Source organism: Cetorhinus maximus, chromosome 10, assembly GCF_964194155.1.
Source record: "Cetorhinus maximus chromosome 10, sCetMax3.hap1.1, whole genome shotgun sequence".
NCBI classification, from domain to species: domain Eukaryota; kingdom Metazoa; phylum Chordata; class Chondrichthyes; order Lamniformes; family Cetorhinidae; genus Cetorhinus; species Cetorhinus maximus.
The window spans coordinates 118,229,436-118,250,166 of record NC_135888.1 but is presented as its reverse complement, the minus strand read 5'-3'; the positions used below and the strand labels follow the sequence as shown (position 1 = coordinate 118,250,166).

The following is a 20,731-nucleotide window of genomic DNA, read 5'->3' as shown; positions in this document are numbered from 1 at the left end:
GTCAGATTTCCTAAATGTAACAAATTTTAATTGCACATCTTTAAATACTGATAATATAAGCTGTACTTAGCCATTCTACATCTATAACATTGAGTATGCACCCTCCCAACTTCTAGATCTACATCTCAACATCCATTACAATAATCAATACTTCCTCTGCTCTGAAGAAGAATCACATGGACTCAAAATGTTAACTCTGTTTCTCTCGCCACAGATGCTGCCAGACCTGCTGAGTTTTTCCAACATTTCTTGTTTTTATGTCAATACCTCCTATCTGGGTAGTCAAGGTTCACTTTCTGCATTGTGAAAGATGAAATTAACCATTAAAATAGCCATCTTTTATTAGGCTCATTGCCACGGTCCATAGAAACTAGGTGTATGAGTATAACTACTCAATCTACATTCTAAAATGATGGGTCTAAAGCAAGATCTTACCTGCACAAAGACTCTGTGGCATCCCTGTCTAAAAATTCATGATCATTTTTCACTACTTCAATATCAATAGGAAACTGGGAGGCTGTGAAGAATGAAATGGAAGGGAGTAATTAAATTGTGCGGAATTCTAATATATCATGAAGAACTGTTATTTTAAATCACATAAGAGGCTTTGAAGCAACAGTTTGCTGCTTGGGAGTTTTAGTACATAGTTGTATGAGTCAAATGCCATGATGGATAATGATTGAAATAAGAAAATGCACAACCAGATTTATCCTTTCATTTAAGTCCACTTTATTATCCATATGTACATCTTTGAACCATATGGCAGGAGCAGGGAAAAAATCAACAGTGCTTAAAATTGCTTAATTTAAACTTGTTTTTCCCCACAATTTATTTTAGTAGTTTGGGATTACTATTACAGCAATAGAGCTACCCCATCACACTTCAGTAGATTTCAGCTTCAGTTGTGCGAGCTGAAAACTGAGAGAAGAAATGGTCACAACCCAAACATGGAGATCCCAGAACCTACTGGCAGTATTTATCTAAAAGGACAGGCAACTTGCCTTCAAATAGCTGTGAGTACTGTGGAAATCCAGCAGCTCTCAGCCAGTCACAAGCATCCTTTGCTTCAATTTCTGTGGAGGAAAAGAAAGGAAGGCAATCAACATTTGATCCACATAGTCCAGCAATAAATTATGGCAGTGCAAGCTGGAAAATAAAGTTCCAGTCCCTGGTGATGTAAACTCAGCAAGTTGTTTACCCACCAGGATAGAAGGGCACACATTTCTGAGCAGGACACATGTCTTGGCAAAGGTGAAACAACGCGATTTATTTCAGAATTCAAGACACATTGTTAAAATAGAACACATGCAGAATCAAAAGGGTTGGCAAGAATTGTGCAGCTTTAGCATTCCTGCACATTGATCTCCAAGTCATTTTATCTTAATGGAAGTTGTGTGCATGCAGTGGGTTGCAGCGTCAACCTGGCTGATTGAGTTACCTTTCTAAATCCTTCTCCACCAGACCTGTTTCTAATTAAAATCTGAAGGCTATTTTAAAACTTGTGTTTCCAGTTCTGCCTCATTCTTCGACATCAAGCAGTTGTTTGTCCCTGTTTACTTCCATATTATAATGAGACAACGGTTTCTGTGGTGGTCTACTCTACTCAATTTTACTTTTTCTTTATTATTTATACACAGGATTAGGGCATCGCTGCCAAGGCCCTTCTGTAATGCCCTTGAAAACGTGGCAGTGAGCTGTCTTCTTGAACCACTGCAGCCCCTGCGGTGTAGGTACAGCCACAGTGCTATTAAGGATGGAGTTCTAGGATTTTGATCCAGCGACAGGGGAGGAATGGCAATATTGTTCCAAGTTAGGATGGTATATGGCTTAGGGAAACTTGCAGTTGGTGGTGTTCCTATGTGCCTGCTGCCCTTGTTCTTCTAGGTCGAAGCGGTTGTGGGGTTGCAGGTTTGGAAAGTGTTGTTGCAGGAACGTTGATGAGTTACTGCAGTGCATCTTATAGATGATACACAGTGGCAGCAATGTATTTCAGTGGTGGGGGAGTCAGTCAAGCAGGCAGTTTGTCCTGAATGATGTCAAACTTAGAGTATTGTTAGAGTTGCACATGTTGAGGCAAGTGGAAAGTATTTCATCACACTCTTGACTTGTGTCTTGTAAATGGTAGACAGGCTCTGGGGAGCTAGGACATGAGTTACTTGCCACAGAATTCCCAGCCTCTGGTCTGCTCTATTAGCCACAGTATTTATGTGGCTGGGCCAGTTAAATTTCTGGTCAATGTGGGGGATTCAGCGATTGTAATACTATTGAAGATTCAGAGGAGATGGTTAGATGCCGGTGTTGTAGCTGTACTGGAACAGCTTGGCAAGGGGTGAGTTCATTCCGCAGCATTTCTTGATAGTATGTTGAGTGAATTTAATTGGCTGAAGACTTACACCTGAGAGGCTGGGGATCTCAGTGTGGGGTCAAGATAGATCATTCACTCAGCAATTCTGGCTGAAGATGGATGCAAATGCATCAGCCTTGTCTATGTTACTCATAGGCTGGGCTTCACCATCATTGAGGATGGGGAGGTTTGTGCAACCTCATCCTCAGTTAGTTGTTTACTTGTCCACCACTTCATGACTGAATGTGGCAGGCCTGTACAGCTTTGATCTCATCAGTAGGTTGTGGGGACGCTTAGCTCTGTTTGTAGCACAGAATGAGGTCAATCAGCAGAATTTGAAGACACAAGCAGCACTTGTTTAGCAATAACTTGCTTGCTGACACCCAGTTTGGGTTCCACCAGGACCAATCAGCTCCTGACCTCATTACAGCCTTGGTTCAAATATGGACAAAAGAGCTGAACTCCCAAGGTGAGGTGAGAATGACTGCCCTCGACATCAAGGCAGGATTTGACTGAGCGTGGCATCAAGGAGCCCTAGCAAAACTGGAGTCAATGAGAATTAGGGTAAAGCTCTCCACTGGTTGGAGTCATACCTAGCACAAAGGAAGATGGTTGTGGTTGTTGGCAATCAGTCATCTCAGCTCCAGGACATCAAGCACGCGTCCCTTAGGGTAGGGTCCTCGGCCCAACCATGCTCAGCTGCTTCATGAATGACCTTCCTTCCATCTTAAGGTCAGAAGTGGGGATGTATGCACATTGTTCAGCACCATTCATGACTCCTCAGATATTGAAGCAGTCCATGTCCAAATACAGCAAGACCTGGACAATATCCAGGCTTGGGCTGACATGTTGCAAGTAACATTCACGCCACACAAGTGCCAGGCAATGACCATCACCAACAAGAGTGAATCTAACCATCGCCCCTTGACGTTCAATGGCATTATCACTACTGAATCCCCCAGTATCAATATCCTGGGGATTACCATTGACCAGAAACTGAACTGGACTAGCCATATAAATATTGTGGCTACAAGATAAGGTCAGAGACTAGGAAACCTGTGACGAATAACCCACCACTGACTCCCCAAAGTCTGTCCACCATCTACAAGGCACAAGCTAGGGGTGTGATGGCACATTCCCCACTTGCCTGGATGAGTGCAGCTCCCACAATATTCAAGAAGCTTGACACAATCCAGGACAAAACAGCCCGCTTGATTGGCACCACATCCACAAACATTCACTCCCTCCACCACCAATGCACAGTAGCAGCAGTGTGTACCATCTACAAGATGCACTGCAGGAATTCACCAAGGCTCCTAAGACAGCACCTTCCAAACCACAACCACTACCATCTAGAAGGACAAGGGCTGTAGCTAGATGGGAACACCACCATCTGGAAGCTCCCCTCCAAGCCATCCTGACTTGGAAATATATTGCCGTTCCTTCACTGTCACTGGGTCAAAATGCTGGAATTCCCTTCCTAACAGCAGTGTGTGTGTACCTACACCACATGGACTGCAGCGGTTCAAGAAGGCAACTCACCACCACCTTCTCAAGGGCAATTAGGTATGGGCAATAAATGCTGGCCTAGCCAGCGAAGCCCACATCCCATGAATGAATAATAAAAAAAAACCCCAGCTTATTATTTAAACTGGCATTTCAAAATATTGCACAATGTTTTCCACTCACACAATTATACATAAAAAATATAATGGCCTGTATTAAAGCCAAATTTGTGTTGCTTTGCTTTCTTGTAATTAATATTTCATCGATTATATCACAGGTTCAGTCACAGACCTGTTTCCAATCAGTGTCTTTCTGGTTTTTAAAATTTACCATTTTTTCAGAATGGCCCCCAAAAAATGAACTAATTCTCCTCAAGTGTCATAGTGCGATGTTGAATAAATCACAGTCTTTCCTGTGCCCAAATGAGCAAAACAAAACTTGTAGATAGTACATGAGTTAAAGTGGTGAACGTATTTTGTGAAGTTTATGGAAATATGTCAGATGTTTTCTCATCACACGAACCTCCCCGTCACCTCCCCAATTGAATGTGGGTATCCAGTACTTGGTGGCACCACAGGTTGCCTGTATTTCAGGACCTCAAAGAATCCCTTTCCAGCCATCTGCCATCATAATTATAAGGTCATGTGGACATCGAACTAGAAGCAACAGATGGTATCCGATTAATCAATTCTTTGTGTTTAACCACAATAATTATTTGATGAATGATCAACATTAAATAAAAGGGTTTTCCTGCAATTTAACAAGAACGTGATTTAAAAGGACAGTACAGTAAGTCACAAAATAATATTGCAATCTGGGAAAAAAATCTTGCCCTCTTTGACAGTGCCAACATGAGAAACTTTTTGTTTCAAAATAAAAAAGAAACTGAGCATTTATTTCAGTTGCTCGACTAAATATAAATACATTTAAATTCACCGATTTAAAAAAAAGAGATGCTACTGGAAATTGAGTAGGGATTTCAAAGGGTGATCTTATGGCACTGAATTGTACAGAGCAGAGAGGTTTTCAGTACAGAGCACTGCCCACGCTGAATTAGCTAAATACACTTCTGACAGTGGTGGGGGTACTTTGATTATCCTTGGTGTTCACAAGGCAGGCAAGGGCAAGGGGAAATGGTCAATGATCCCATTATGATCACTCTACAGTAATCCTGCTTCAAGCGTGCGCAAGTGGATACCAAATGAGAATAGATTAGAACTCCACTATCATGGCAGTGAAGTAATCCATTAACACCTTACCAGGCATTAGGGTTCTCACACACGAAGAATGCAATGTTGTTTTAGTCCAAAGAAATTAGATTAGAGTTTATAGGCAGTTGTTGTATGGAACCACAAGTTTCACAATTGCTGCCTGCCCCAAAAATCTTTTTTTTTTAAAAAAGAAAAATAGCCCTCATCTTCTTTCAGGTTAGGAGCTGATTTCTAACTCCCCTCTCCAACCAATTAATGAGAAACATTTGTAACAGACGACTAGGCCTTCAAGAACCTGGAAACTTTCAATGGATGAAAATCAGGTGGGTTCTCCAACAAATGGGTGCTCTACTCTATCTGGTTACCACCCAGGCGACAAAGTGGACATTATCCACTGAATCACTTCCTGATCCCCTCTGTACAATATGCGCTCAATGGGCTGGTCACACAACTGCCTTATTGGGAGAAACTCTCCATGGCTTGTGTTTTGCAGGCATTGGCCGACAATTCATTGGCCTGAAAACAACACTGAAAGAGGTCCTTTGTCGCACATTGAGTAAGCAACATTACATCATTGGTGCCGTTGAACTGAACACATATGCTACAACTTCAAATACTGCACATTACTGCATTGCTAAATATTCCCAGTTTATTAGATTTGTAATATAACTGCTTAATTCACTAAAATAATCAACCTGAAAATAATTTCAAATCTGAAGTTGGAGGTTCTGAACACTGAGCAATTAGAAGCTCATTTTAGCAAATGAAAAGGAGCAGGAAATCCAGCCCTTAGAGCTTCAGTTCAATTTAGCCTAATGGATGTTTTTGGCTTGATGTTTGTTGGACAGTCTGTCTCCTCCCAAAAGTAATCAGGAAACCTGGCAGCCTTTGACAACTTGGCAGTGCTGACGTTGGCCCCATCATACATGCAGATCCAAATCATTCTTATCTAGTATCTACTGGAGTCTTGGATTGCTTGATTGAGCATAACCGTCTCCAGAACACAGTAGCTTACCACACGCAGATGCACGTACACACCAGCTGCCAGTGTTCCCAAGCACAATGACCTCCCTATATTGGCTATGGATTTTTTACATTCTTGCAGCAGATTCTTTTGCCATGCATTCTATACAGTACAGTATAAGTAGTGTGCTCTGGAATACAGCAGGACACACCACCCCCCACTCATTATACTTTTGCTTCGCCTCAGGCTGACTTTGAATTAGTCACACACTCATGCCACTGATGTAATGTTCTGCTATCTACTCAATCTATATTGTGAAGTTCCTTAATGCCCTCCAACCCATGCCAGAACCCCATTTGATATACCTCACTTTCATTTAGTTCACACTAATATCGAAGGCTACTTGACTTGAACATCTACTTTCCTCTTCCATTTCACCTTCAATAACCTAGCACCTAAAGAAATCCTTCAAATTAAAGCCCTGTTTTTAACTCTGGACAAGAAAACCAAAACTGTACAGTTTGAAGGCTGTTTTGGAAAATGAAATCACCTAAACTAGCGCCAAAGAAAGCCCCAATGATACAGTCTGCTATGTGGCAGAGTACAGTAGTAGAAATTGCTCAATTTAGATTTGATCAGGAATTTCTCATGGTTTTCCACTCCATACCGGCCAGTATCCAGTAACTAGATGGTTTACTAACAATGTTGCTGACAAGGTGAACCAGAATGAACCAATTACAAGACTTTAGATCCCTCAGTATTATTCAGTGGCTGAAGTTTTACACCATCCTGTGTAGATTTTAGAAGGCAGGTACAAGGCAAACATGCAGGAGGTCCTGACGATCCCAAAATACAAAAATAGGACAGTATCTGGAGCGAGAAGCAGCTTAAACAAGCTCACACCACAGATATTTCAACAGTTAACAAAACAGGTACTATGGGAAGCTTTTACCACTCCCGAGAAAGCTTCAGGTGTTTCACTTGTGTGTCGCAAATCAACCGTTCTCAATGTGTGCTCCCAATTCAGGTGATTGATTAGAAAATTCCAGTCAGTCTGTTGGCTCCTTGCAATATAGGGAGAACAGCCGATGCCTGGAGGCTGTCTTCTAAAGCAGGAGGCTGCACTCCAGGGTGAATGTAGTTCCTGCCCCCACCACCTCATGGCCATAAATATGGCTTCTGGGCACCTTGTGGAGGGGTTCCCACCATTTTTTATTTCAAAGCTTTTAAAAGTACTGAAAGGGCATTTTAAGATTGAAGCACCCTCTCTCTGCCTTACCTGTACCGACAAGCTGCAGTGTCTTCAGTTCTGGAGGGCCTCCTGCTTAGAGACACTGCCCACTATCCTTAATTGGACGGTGAGTCGCTCTTTAGCCACCAGTTGGCCAATTCAAGGAAGCCACTGTAGGGTTGCTGCTCCCGATAATGCGGAGTTGGGATCCGCATTTGATGCTAACGTCGGGGTCCTAACCCAAAACGGAAAATCTTGCCTGTGAACTCTGACGGCTTTGAAACCAAACCTGTGAAATTACCATGTTCTGTTCTTGTTATTAGTCTCATCTTAGCTATAGTCAATCCTACTCAAAAGATATGCTCAAAAAAGTCAAGGAAACTTCCAAATGATTTGAACTTGATTGTTATGATTGCCATCAAAAGTATTCAAAAATTCCCAGTGGAACCTATTTTCTAATGATAAACTGTAATAACCAGAGTAAAACAGGCAGAAACACCAATAAGAGCAATAGCGCAGGGGCAGAATTCACTGGGAGGGGTTGGAGAGGGACATGGCTTTTGCTGGGCTCCATACAATTTCAGGTCCTCTAAGGTTGACATCAATTTAGTCAATTATAAGGTATTCTCATTATAATGAAATCCTAAACTTCACTGGTATCAGATGAGTTTGCGTTGTGCTAAAAGTATTTGGGTGCAAAGCTATACAGATTATTATTCATGTAAATCCAGGAAACTCATGAGAGATGGTCTTTTGCATGGAAAGCAAGGGCAGAATTTTCACCTCTGTGGGCGGGCGCGCACCCGACCTGCTTGAGCGTGAAATGATGTGTGTGTGTGTCCGGAGTTACATGTAGGCCACACCAGGTAAAAATGACAGATTTCCTTCCCTAAAGCATATTAGTGAACCACTAATGGTTTCTACAACAATTAACGATGGTTTCATGATCACCATTACTGAGATGAGCTTTTAATTCCAGATTTATTCATCGCATTTAAATTCCACCAGCTGCCATGATGGGATTTGAACCTATGTCCCCAGAGCATTAGTCAGGGCCTCTGGATTACTAGTCCAGTGACCACAATGCCACCACCTCCCCCAGAGTCATGTGGATGAGTGACAGAGCGTTTTGGCATGAATATCTTGTACAAGGAACAAACATTCAAGTAATTTTTTTCATAATGCTGTTTCAATGCCTAAGGGGTCAGAATTGGAGGAGTGTAGAGCTGGAGGAGATATCAGAGCTAGGCAAGAGTGCCCTTGGAGGAGTTTGAAAAGATGATTAGAATTTTAAATTTGAAGCATTGCTGGATCAGAAGCCAATGAAGGTCATGAACCACATCCTATTCACCATCATCTTTGTTCCAAGTTAGGGTACTGGCAGCTTTGGGTGAGCTCAACTTTGCAAAAGGTGCAAGGTAGGAGGCAGAGCCAAATAACAGCCAGAGAGTTAGCATGCAAGAGTCTGTGAACATTTATGCTCTCCAAGAATGAAATACTGTGGAATGAATCATCTTGTAAGGGGATTAAGTAAGCTTCCCCGCCCCAATTGATAAAGCACTACACAAGCCAGATACAACACACTGTTTCCCTACACTCTTTCAACCACATGTATGAGGTCCAAGTTTGGAAGTACATAATTTTCATTTCCCAAACCGTTTACCCATATGGCATTATAAAATAATAGTGCTATTTACAGCATGGTCAATGACAGCATTGTTATGTATCGATATGTCCATCGAGAACCAATGCAGCTCAGTTCAATTCAGAGAAATTCAGAGCTGAAGGAACAATGCTTTAAATGTACTGCTCCTAAATTATATTCATTTTTATCAAAACTCATGGAAACAATTTGAAGTCATTCCTCGGATTTCATTTCATCAATGCTTGAGCTCCATTCTTTACATTATCAGAAATTTCCTTGTAAACAAGACTAGAGTCCAATAAGAGTTATTTTTGGAGTTGTGATGCTTGCGCTAGATGGTACTTCTAATTGTTAAGAATATTGTGAGATTATAAATTCTACTAGCCCCAAGTCTGCTTGGCACTATTGCACAATTTAACTCCTGGTTTGCCCAAACTCTACCCTAATGATTTTCTTCTAACACTGTGATATTGACCCCCAATTGATTTCTTTAATACATATGCATTATACACAGACTAAAACAGCACAGAGTAAGATAAGACTTTGCCTTACTAAATAAAGATATGTTTATCCCCCAACAGCTTAGAAAAATATTTTGCTCCCAGGCAACATTTCTTAGGTGGGAGCCTGTCCAGGCAACTTGCTTCCAGGCTTTGACCAATTCCAGTCATTAATTGTTGGATAAAACACAAAAGGACTAACTTATTCTTTTATCGTGGTGCTGCTAACAGGTTCAGAACCTCCCTCCATTAGATCAGAAACTCACTGTAATGGCAGAGCCACCACACATATTCTAGCAAAGTACCACGCCAGACATTTTAGCACTAAAGTGTTGAAGTCATGTAATGCATATGAGGCTGGCTTGCATCCAAATCCTACTGTCTGATCAACCTGGGAAAGATACATTTCCTTGATATGTGGACGTTAGCACTGTAGTCTCATTTTGTCACTTACAGCCCAAAGCTTGCCAATAATCATGTGGGCAAATGGACCATTGAAGGGGTACAGTCATAAGTTCAAGGAATCTTCAGACTCCATGCCTGGTCTATACTAAGTGAGCTGTTCTCAACCAACTTACCTTGGCACCTGGACCAGAGAAAGCAAAAGAAGAATTAGCAAAGGCTTCTGCTTTTGCTACCCAGTGAGTCCTATTGGAAGTGTATGTGTACAGATGCCCTGCGAGGACAGAGTGGAGTGTGTCAGTAATGATAAAAGGCTGGCAATGTCTGAAATGATACCTCAGCAGGAGAATTGGCAGGGGAAAAAAAGGAGAAAATGTTGGAAAATTAAAATGTGATCTTCTTGCAAGAGAGAGAGAGGAGGATTGACCCCTCCCTTTTGGTTAATAATGGGTGTGATCCCCTCTCCAGAATATTTGCTGCATAACTCACATTTTTAATCACCATGAATTTCCCCTTGGAATAACTGACAATCCTACAATTTTCACTGCAATAGCATGGCTCCGCTTAGAAATTAAGCTTTCAAAAAGCTTACACAGCAGCACTGTGTTACATCATTCTTATTAGACATATGTCCCATTTTTAAATAAAATAAATCATATATGGTTGATGACTCAAACACTTCTTTAAACATCAACTCTTTCTACGTTCCACATCTCAGCTTCACTATAGTACAATGAGAAATTTAATACTTTTCATTGTTTGCCTGGAACAGCAGTTTCTCCCCAGTAGAAACCAAACAGAGTAATGGGTAACCATTCAAGAGTGGTATATATTCTAAAGCACAGAAATATTTACCAGCTTAGTAAATATAACGTACAAGGTTCAGTCCTAGTGAAAACAGATGTCCAGCCCTTCAAATTGATCTTTGGTCTTCAGCCCATGCATCACGGAAAGGGAGTTGATTCTACTGCTGTTCCACTCCCCTCATCCACCCAAACCATTAGCAGACTGATGCCAAAGTAACTACCTCTCTGACTTGGAAGATCATTAAATGATTAAAAAGATGTGTTCTAGTTCCAGTTACCAATACATGGTATGAAATATAAAAAAATAAAGATGTCTCAAAGTTGTCACATTTATTTTTGTCTCTTATTAAAGCCTCTAATTCACTTGCTCATGAATATTTTAATACCACAGATATTTTAAAGAAGGCATATCTGTTATTTTAATAAATTAGCCCTTTGTTCATTCTACCAGCAAGTCAGTGAATCTCAAACCAGCTACATTTCAAAAGCAGGAATCTCATAGCATTATAATAGTTGTAAATTAGTTTGACAACAATAGAAAATAAAAGTTATTCAGTAGATACTCACGTTTTATAATCATCTTACTGAGAAGGCTCACACCAAATGTGAATGTCTTGCAGGGGTACCAAGACTCTTGCTCAATAAGTTAAATAGAAATCTTTCCTTAAGTTAACCTGTCACGTAAGTTAAAAGTCAATTTCCTTGTAGCTTAGGAAGCTGCTGAAGGTTAAGATTCAAGCTTAAATTGCTCAAGTGATTTTACTTCCTTCCAAAAAAGTAAAAAAAAGTTTTGTTTCCTCCACACCATCATCCAACTCCTTACAAAGACATTACTTTGCAGCATACTCCTGTGAACTCCCTGCACAGCTGGTGTATGTATGACTTTAAGCTCCAGTATTGGCATGAACACTTAGTGGACTCTTCCATTCGTGACTCAGGGGTAATGAGCTGTCAAATTTAAGCGAGTACTCTCTGACTCCTTTCACTGCTTTAAACAGCTAGTAAGCCACATCCAGTTGCTAGTGGAAATATAGGAAACCCTTCCACTTGATTTGGGAAAACTGTGCATACAATTAGAAGAAACATAAAAGAGTGTTTTTGTTCTGGTCTGACCCTATTCTACTGTGGAACACTCCACAAGTACGCAGAAATGAATTACTGCCTATAGAATGGAAGAAAATGGTCATCCACCCAGCTGACCAGCACCTGCACCAAAGAGACTTTACCTCCAGGGCTCTAGGGCTAATAGAGGCATAGATTAATGGTTGCATCTAATTGAATAATCTCTTTCAGTAAAAAAATATTTGTGTCATAGTAACGTGAATCCAAGTTGTTGTTTTTTTAAAGACTTGAAAGAAAAATAGCTTTACCAATATTTTAAATCAGCTCTCACCTTCCAGAAATTGTTCTTAACCTACAAGATCCAGAAATGAGTACAAATCACCAGAGTTCAGAAAAATAAATTTATTTAAAAAATGATTCAAAAGAATGAAACTCAGGATGCACAAAATTCCAGGAGTGCAATTTAATAAGTTGGTCAAAAAAGATTATAATCTTGGTGCACATTTAAAATTATACCTGGTGCCAAAGTATTAATGTAATTAAGAACTAACACCTGCAGCTTGGTAGCTATGAAAACTCCTTGTGACAGATACAGGCAGAGTTGGGAACACAGGGTAAAGCTTGTTGTACTTGGTCTTGGATTGTTTAACAAATTAACAAAGGATGAGGCTACAAATACTTTGTGCAAAGGTTGTTGAATTCCCCATCAGAAAATGGTGTAAATGAATCTATGTTGGCTTTTAAAAGGAAAGTAGATAAATGCTTGAAAAAGAAAATATTAAAAGGGCAAGGGAAAGGGCATGGGAATGGGACTAAACAGTTAGCAGAAACGGCATAGGCAAATGACTTCTTTCTTTGCTGTAAAATTCTATGACGTTAGTGTCCTTTGAAGTCTCTTGCTAAGCTTGCCTATTCACGTGACTGAATCTCAAATATTCTGAAACTATTTCTTGGTTACAAAACCCAGAAATTGGAAAAAAATCTGGCATGTATAAGTTATCATAAAATTGTCATCAGATTGCATAAAAATCCAACTGACCACTCATATCCTTTTGGGAAAGAAAGTTGTCAAGTTTGCTTGGTTTAGCCTATTTAAGGTCTCATACCAACATGATTGCCTCTTAACTTCCTCTGAAGTGGCCTGGCAAACCAATCTATTTAAGAACTGCTACCCAGCAGCTCAAGAAGGCAGTCCACTGCTGCTGACTTTTCAAGGGCAACTATGCATTTCCTTCTGACAGAACCACTGCATTTGCATTGAAGGGTTAATTTTCAGATGTTTATTATATAATTAATAGTGTTTGATGTCACCTAATCTAGCAGAGGAAGGCATATAGAGAACATCTGGTTTCCCATGGAACAGTAATATTTGGGAGGTGGAAAGTGGGATAGATTTTTAAAAACAGGATTCATGACAATTTTGATTTTCATTCCCTTGACCCAATTAAAAAAGGGCCATTTTCCATTATCGAAGAATTTGTTCTGTGTAAACAATATTGGTCCATTTAAATATCATATAAACTTTAAAAAAAATGGAAGTAGCTGCCATCCAACAAATGCAACGTTTAGTGTCATGACACAGTAAAAGGGTTAACTAATAGTGACTGTCACAAGACAGCTTGCACGCAACTCAAATTCAACCATGGCTAATTCAGTTTATACACTAAGCTACTGCATTGTAACTGAACCTTCACACACAAATGGGACGCAGCTGCCCAAAATACTTTGCATTGTTCCTCACTGGCTAACTTTCCTAGCATTAATCTCTATGGATCCAGAAGGCAAACTGGCCAGATGCACGGCTGGCTGACATCACAGTCATCCTTCCATCAGTAAATATCCTAGGAGACACCTGCCGTCTCTGGGGACTAATTTGACTACTGATTTTCCCCATTGTTATTAGGTAAGAGATCTGGTGCTTAGAACCACTCGTGGGTGTTTGATTTGTAAATGTTTCGATCAATACATTTAACCTTTCAAGGATTTCTGTATTTTCTCTACCCAAGTGTACATCTAATCAGGGTGCAAGCTTCAGCAAGCATGTTTGGGATGCAGCAGAGAGAAAGAATGGCTCCATGATTCACATCGAACATTTTACGAGTTGAAATTAAATATAAACAAATATCTTGTCACACTATATTGTGTGATGATAGAGTGCAAAGTTGTTGCTACAATTTCCCTATATAGATACAGATAGAATGTCAATGTTGACCCGGGAATGATTTGTCTAGCTTCATTTTTCTAGAAATTTTGTAAGTGGATTCTTGACAAATTGTAGAATTGGGGGAATTGTGCAGCATGGTGAGTAAACACTTACATCCAGGAGATCAATAATGCTGAAATGGTCCAAAGAAAGATTATCTTGAACAATCCAACTGAGTTCTTACTATGTGCAATAGCATAAACATCAACCGCAATTTATGATCCTCCCAGGAAAGATGCAAGGGGATGTAAAATTGGCCACCATGGTAGTTGTGCCATGCCTGCCATCTACCCGCTAACCCCCCCCCACACCCCGCTACGATTTTACCAGCAGTGGGGAGAGCCCACTCACCCATGGGCCAATTGAGGCCCTTCAATGACCAATTAATGGCCATCTAAGGGCCTCCTCCCACTACTACTCAGATTTTACTGGTGGTGGGGAGGCTGGCGCCAAGTGTCCAGCCTACCAGCTCAAAGCTTTAAGTCCAACTCCATCATTGTACGTCCCTTACAGTCCCAACAGTGGCCACAGCTCCCAGTGGTGCTGGTGGAACAAAAGCACTCCAGCCATTTGATTGCCTGGCAGCTCTTGGAGCTCAAACTTCCTCCCTGAGGGGGGTAGAAGGGCTGTCTTGAGCCAATTAATAGCCCGATAGTTGTCAAAAGGCTGAGGCGAGCTGTGGCCAAGCAGTTGTGAGTTCACCACCAACTTTTATGTTGGAGGGCAGGGAGCCCACACCCAGCATAAAATTCAGCCCCACAATTGAACATAATGGACCGAGTCATCCATGTCCGCTGGCGTCGGGCATGTTTGGTGGCGTGAGTCGACAATATGGCAAGAAGGCAAAAATCGTTTTCACGACGTCTTGAAACCAATTTGCGATCATCTGCTCCACCTGCTGATGGTAGGCCGTATTTCCCGCCATTGGTCTCCTCTGAGGAGGATACTGAGGGAGATGAGGGTGAGGAGGTCTTCAAAGGCGACAATTACGGGGATGAGGCCCTCGCACCGGCCAGACAAGGAAGGGGCACTCAGGAGGCCCTCATAACTGCAAAGTTTGTGGAGGATGATGACGACGACGACATGCAGTGAGGAGGCACCATAGATCCTCACATTGCATCTATAAATGTTTGATTTATGGCAGCGCACATACCCTCTGTGAAAATGCTCCTGTCATGGAGACGCAGTGGAGGCCCTAATAGTTGCTTAATTGCAGGAGAATGATGATGACATGCAGTAAGGATACTCCATAGATCTTCACATAGCCTCTGAAAATGTCTGATTCCTGTCTGGCCGACGGCAGCTCACTTGCGCTCTTTGATCAGGGTCATGTCATAAAGATGCAGTGATGAAACTTTAAAAGTATTTGACCCTTTGTCTGCCTTCAGAACCTGACCCCTTCAGGAGCACAGCGTCACTGGTCAAAGATGCTGAAGGGATGGGGGCCAGTCCCACCTTAAAAGGCATTGAGAGCACACAGAGAGAATGACGGTACTCTGTGGTACCTGCCCATTACATTCTGGCAGCAATGACAAGCATCGTCGAGGTGCAGCCATCACTAATGTGTCCAGGGAGTGTGAGGTCGGACCATCACTTTGTTCTGAAGGCTGCACAAAGCACAGGGGAGAGGCCCTGTACTGAGACACCTGCTTTTATCTTGTGCAGAAGGGTTTCACATCTGAGTGACACTAACACTGCTCATCAGAACAAGGAGCCATAGGCAGGGAGACATTCTTGGAAGTTTATTGACAATAGTGAACAGTATGTACAAATGATTAACATCTGTGCCCAAGCTGTGCAACAACACCTTCTTCACTTTTCTCACCCTGCCGCTACGTCTTGGTGCTCCCCAGCCATCCACAGCAGAGGTGGAGACAGGTTGTTGTGCCCCGCCTGTGACAACCATGATGAGTGTCCTCTGGATGGCCGAGACCTGGAGGGCCCCAGCTTGTTTTGGGGGTCCTGCTGTGTGACAACGCCACCCTCCTCTGCCTGTGGAGCTGGAGCAGAAAGGAGGGTTCAGATGGGCTGGACACTCCTGGAGTATCTGGATGGATTGCCCCGGGTGGTTGGGGAGGGGTGGGGTGGGGAGAACACCTGCTGATCCTCCTCCCTATGGATGCCCAAGGGCCCTGGCTGACTCCTTGAGAAGTGGTAGCTAGAGTGAGATCAAGCTGCCCCATACCCCTCTTGCGTGCACACTGTTGGAGGCCGACTATGGCGTCAGCAATGGAGTTGAGCCCGTGCAGCAGTGCAGGAGTGACATCCTGGACCAAGGTCTCCATGGAGGCCACCATCCTACCCAGTGTTGACCTTGGTCCATTAGCATGCTGGCGCTATTGCCTCAGCCTGAAGGCAGATGGACTCCTCCATCGTGCCTTGCAATCCGAGGAGTGCAACGGACATCCCTTCCTGATGTTCCCGAACTTGCCTTTGCAACTCCAGCAACTGTGACATGACCGAGTCCAGAGGCTCGTCACCTGTCTCGGACTCAGCAAATTTCTGGACTCCTACAGTCCTCTGAGTGCTGGACACCTGGAAAGTTCCTCCGCCTCCTGCTGCAGACCAGGCAACGCAATGTGCTTACCCGGTTGTGATTCCAGGCTACTGGAAAGCTAGATGCCACCGAGGTGTCGGTCTCTGTGCTGGCGGAGAATGTGGGTGAGCGCTGTGATGGGACTTCAAGGAGGGTGTCTCCAGATCCCTCTTCAGAGGTCTTTGGGGCTTGATTGGAAGCTCTGGGTCATGGACTCCATTGGCTGTTTCCCAGATGTGCCTGCGGTAGCAAGAGGAGATAAATAGTGCATGTCAGTGGCCTGTGAAACAGGACACATCAGTCACAGCATGGTTGTCTGATGGATGCTGCACTACTGGATCCTCACTTGGTAGAGCACAGCCGACCTCGCCGTCAATAAAGGAACAATCCAGATTGATTTTGCCAGCTGGATGGTTCTGTTTTCAAAGTCCATGAGGACCTTGATTTCAGGCATTCCTCCATGGTCTGCGACCTCTCTCTCTTATTGTGTGCCAGCTTGTCCTGCACGAATAGAGATGGAGAGAGTGCATGCAGAACGCCTGCCAGGCCAGATGATAAGTATGCCTGACACGTGCAGGTCGTGAGTAGTTCCGTGGATGGGATGAGGACAATGAAGGTGTGTGTGAGCGTGTGAATGGTGATGTCCCTTGAACCGGCAGTAAGTGAGGCCCCTGTGGATGTGTGGTGTGTTTTTAAGTGAGAGAGTTGAGAGTGATGAGAAGAGTGACATACCCTGGTAGAAGGGAGGAGATCATTCATCCTCTTGCAGCACTGGGTATCTATCCTCTTTTGTAAGTATTGCCGCTGACCACCGCTGCCACTGCCGCTCAAGCCGGATTAGTGAGGTTGCTGCCCATCCTGCAGCCAGAGTAGGGGTAGAGGACATCATGGAGAGCCGCCACTGTGTCCAAAAGGAACTCGAGAGCTGCGTCATTGAACCTAGGGTCTGCAGTTTGTCTGTCTTTCAGGGCCATGTCTTCTTTGCAGCAGTCATGGGCTGGAAGCACTGAGATGTGTGCATGTGGCTGAACTTTAAATATGGCACCCGGCATGCTGAATTGGCGAGGTGATGACGTGGCAGGCGAATAAGAGCCTGCCGCCACGGAAATGCCGTGTTTCCCGGGAATGCATAATTAATGTGGCGGGCTTGGGATGATACGGCATGAAAAGCAGCCATTGCAGCCGGCGGATATTGTGTTATTTTACCTGCCCGCTACCGCACTTAGTGCAAATCTGGGACGATTGTGCCCGATGGCACTAAGTTGTAACTCTCATTGAAAGAGGGCACAAGGATCACTGAGGTGGGAAATGAAACATTGCGCAGTAGATGATGCCACTCTATATTTGGAGTTAAAGTATGTTGTAGGAGTAGTCCTTTTTGTGTGTTGCATAGAACCCTTTGCTGAGTCCATCAGGAAGGATCCAGGCATTAGAGGAGTGACAATCCCAGGCAGTGGAGGCATTCAGGTCAAAGCCTCCCTGTACATGGACGATGTCACCGTCTTCTGCTCGGATCCGCTGTCAGTGCGCAGACTGATCCACATCTGCGACCAGTTCAAACTGGCCTCGGGAGCCAAGGTAAATCGTGGGAAGAGCGAGGCCATGTTCTTTGGGAACTGGGCTGACCGATCCTTTGTCCCCTTCACCGTCAGGGCTGACGGCCTGAAGGTGCTGGGGATATGGTTCAGAGGGACCGGGGCATGCGTTAGAAACTGGAAGGAGCGTGTGTCTATGGTGAAAAGAAAACTGGGCATGTGGGAGCGATGCTCCCTCTCCATTGCGGGTAAGAACCTGGTCATCAGGTGTGAGGCATTCTCGCTGTTGCTGTACGTGGCGCATGTCTGGCCCATTCCAGACTCCTGTGCGATGGCAATCACCCGAGCCATCTTTCGCTTTAGGTCGAAAGTGGATCGTGTCCACAGGGACGCGATGTACAAGCCTCTAGATAAGGGGCGAAAAAACGTGCCCAACATCGCCCTCATACTGATGGCCAGCTTTGTGTGCGGCTGCATCAAGCTGTGCGTAGACCCTTGGTACACAAACACCAAGTGTCACTACGTGCTGAGGTTCTACCTGTCTCCGGTGTTGCGAAGGATGGGTCTGGCCACACTGCTGTGGAACGCTCCAAGTAGTTGGACAGTGCCATACCACCTGTCCTTGGTGGAAAGAAGATTTATGCGGAGAAACACCTTTGACCACAAGTCCATCAGGCGGTGATCGGTACGTAACGTCTTAGAGGCCCTGAGGGAAAAGGAGAGGATGGATCCTGTGGGATGGTTCCCCGAGCAGACTGTCAAAGTCATTTAGCAGAATGCCTCATCGCCAGAACTTTCCAACAAGCACCAAGACATAGCTTGGCTGGTGGTGAGAAAGGCCCTCCTCATCAGATCCTTCCTACATGCCAGGAGTCTCACCCCCTCTGCACGTTGCCCTCGAGGTGGCTGTGGTGGGGACGAGACCGTTGTTCACCTCCTTGTGGACAGTGCCTTTGCAAAGAAGGTCTGGAGAGAGATGCAGTGGTTTCTGTCGAGGTTCATCCCGAGCAGTTCTGTGACACAGGACTCTGTGCTCTACGGGCTGTTCCCAGGGACACACACCGAGATAAACATCAACTGCAGCTGGAGGATCATCAACTCGGTGAAAGATGCTCTTTGGTCTGCCCAAAACTTGTTGGTCTTCCAGCGCAAAGAGTTGTCCCCGACTGAGTGTTGCAGACTGGCACATTCTAAAATCAAGGACTACGTGCTGAGGGACGCACTAAAGCTTGGGACAGCCGTTGCAAAGACGCAATGGGGAAGGGTCGCTGTCTAAGACCTTTCTGCCACAGTGCACCGAGGGAGTGGGAACTGTTTAAATCCCCTCAGGCTGTACAGCTCAAAATGAATGTCTGCATTGAATGCTAATTGTATTACAAATGTATTGAAGCACCTCAGAGTGCAACATGATGTATGTTGACAACTCCAATACCATTGTCTGATTAATTGCATTGACCATATTGAAATATTGTAATATTCATTGGTTGTATTGATGCACCTTGTGATACATGTTGTAAAAGTTGAATCTGATTGGACTTATGTGATGGTGATTTTGAAATGGTTTGGAATGTTCTTCCAGATATTTTATGAATAAAGTATATTTTTCAAAAAAAAAAGTTGTAGGAGTAGAGTATAGGATGCTTCGTACTATGTCGGGCTTGTTACAGCTAAACTAGGAATGCTCAGTATGGATAAGTTACCAAAAACAGAAAAGCATTATACTCTTCAGCTTGAATGCCTCACTTTGATCAGCAGAAATTTCATCACAGGAACACAATAGAAAATAACCTAATTTTAAAAAACTTCTACCCATTATTTCTGTAAGTGATAATCAGGCTTAACACAGTAACTAAAAAGATTTGAAGGGAACCTATCCATTCGGTTATTGGACAGTTTATTTTATCCCATGCCTCAAAAGGCAAATAGTGACTTTCCCCACCCACCCTCAAGAGCTCAAGCACATTTCTCAAATTTTGATTGGTTACTTACTACTGACATCTCCAGAATTTCTTGTTTGAGAAATGAGTGTAACACTTCATGACTCAGAATAGACTCAGAAGAATAGCCCCTCATTGTGACTAATTCTTATCAGACAGCACTAATTAACATTACATTTATCAGTTATATGCTGTGGTTTCCTGAGGTTAAAATCTACTACACTTAATTCTCATCAAACTTTCATAGCTGGAAGAGAGAAGAAACTTTGATTCAACCAAACTAGAGGTGGAAGGATAGTGCTATGACCAAACATGCAACCCAGCCAAATTTTACTTGCATTTTTAACGAAAAAATAAAAGTTTTAAGGTGGTCATCAATATATCATTTCAAACTGTACTCACATTGGTTGAATGCCTCACTTTGATCAGCAGAAATTTCATCACAGGAACACAGACAAATCATGATTTTGGCACAAAATAGTGCCAAAGATCAGGAGATAAAAATATATGACAAACTATACATCATTAGATACAAGAACTCTTAGGGGATAATGCAGGAACCCTGTGCTGATTAGAATGGGAATTATTTAAGGATAAGAAATATTAAGAATAGACCATACAACCCCTTGAGCTTACTCCACCATACAATATTATCAACATTAAAACCCAGGTGCATGGTATTGCGAGATTCGCTTAACAACTACCAGTAGCTCACATTGTAATATTGTAGTTGATAACATGGACCAAGCTGATCACAAAGTCATCGTAGATGCAATATATTCTCACATTGCACCTGTTGGAAATTATTACAACTACTGAACCTCCTCCTTACTCCCAGGCCAGAATCTT

General features: G+C 43.1%; 1 protein-coding gene across 3 annotated transcripts in view; it reads right to left on the bottom strand.

Moving 5' to 3' along the window:
* LOC144685972 (rho GTPase-activating protein 7) overlaps positions 1-20,731 on the bottom strand; it is a 170,227-nt gene that overhangs the window by 35,951 nt on the left and 113,545 nt on the right. The window contains exons 1-3 of one of the 3 annotated variants that reach the window (XM_078551050.1): positions 11,177-11,465; positions 1,002-1,073; positions 436-517 (exon numbers count right to left, since the gene is read on the bottom strand). In XM_078551050.1, the coding sequence (XP_078407176.1) occupies positions 436-517; positions 1,002-1,073; positions 11,177-11,189 (167 nt within the window). In that variant the 5' untranslated portion in view covers positions 11,190-11,465. Of the gene's footprint in view, positions 1-435; positions 518-1,001; positions 1,074-11,176; positions 11,466-20,731 lie in introns of those variants that run through there. The other 2 variants (XM_078551049.1, XM_078551051.1) reach the window with 2 other exon arrangements.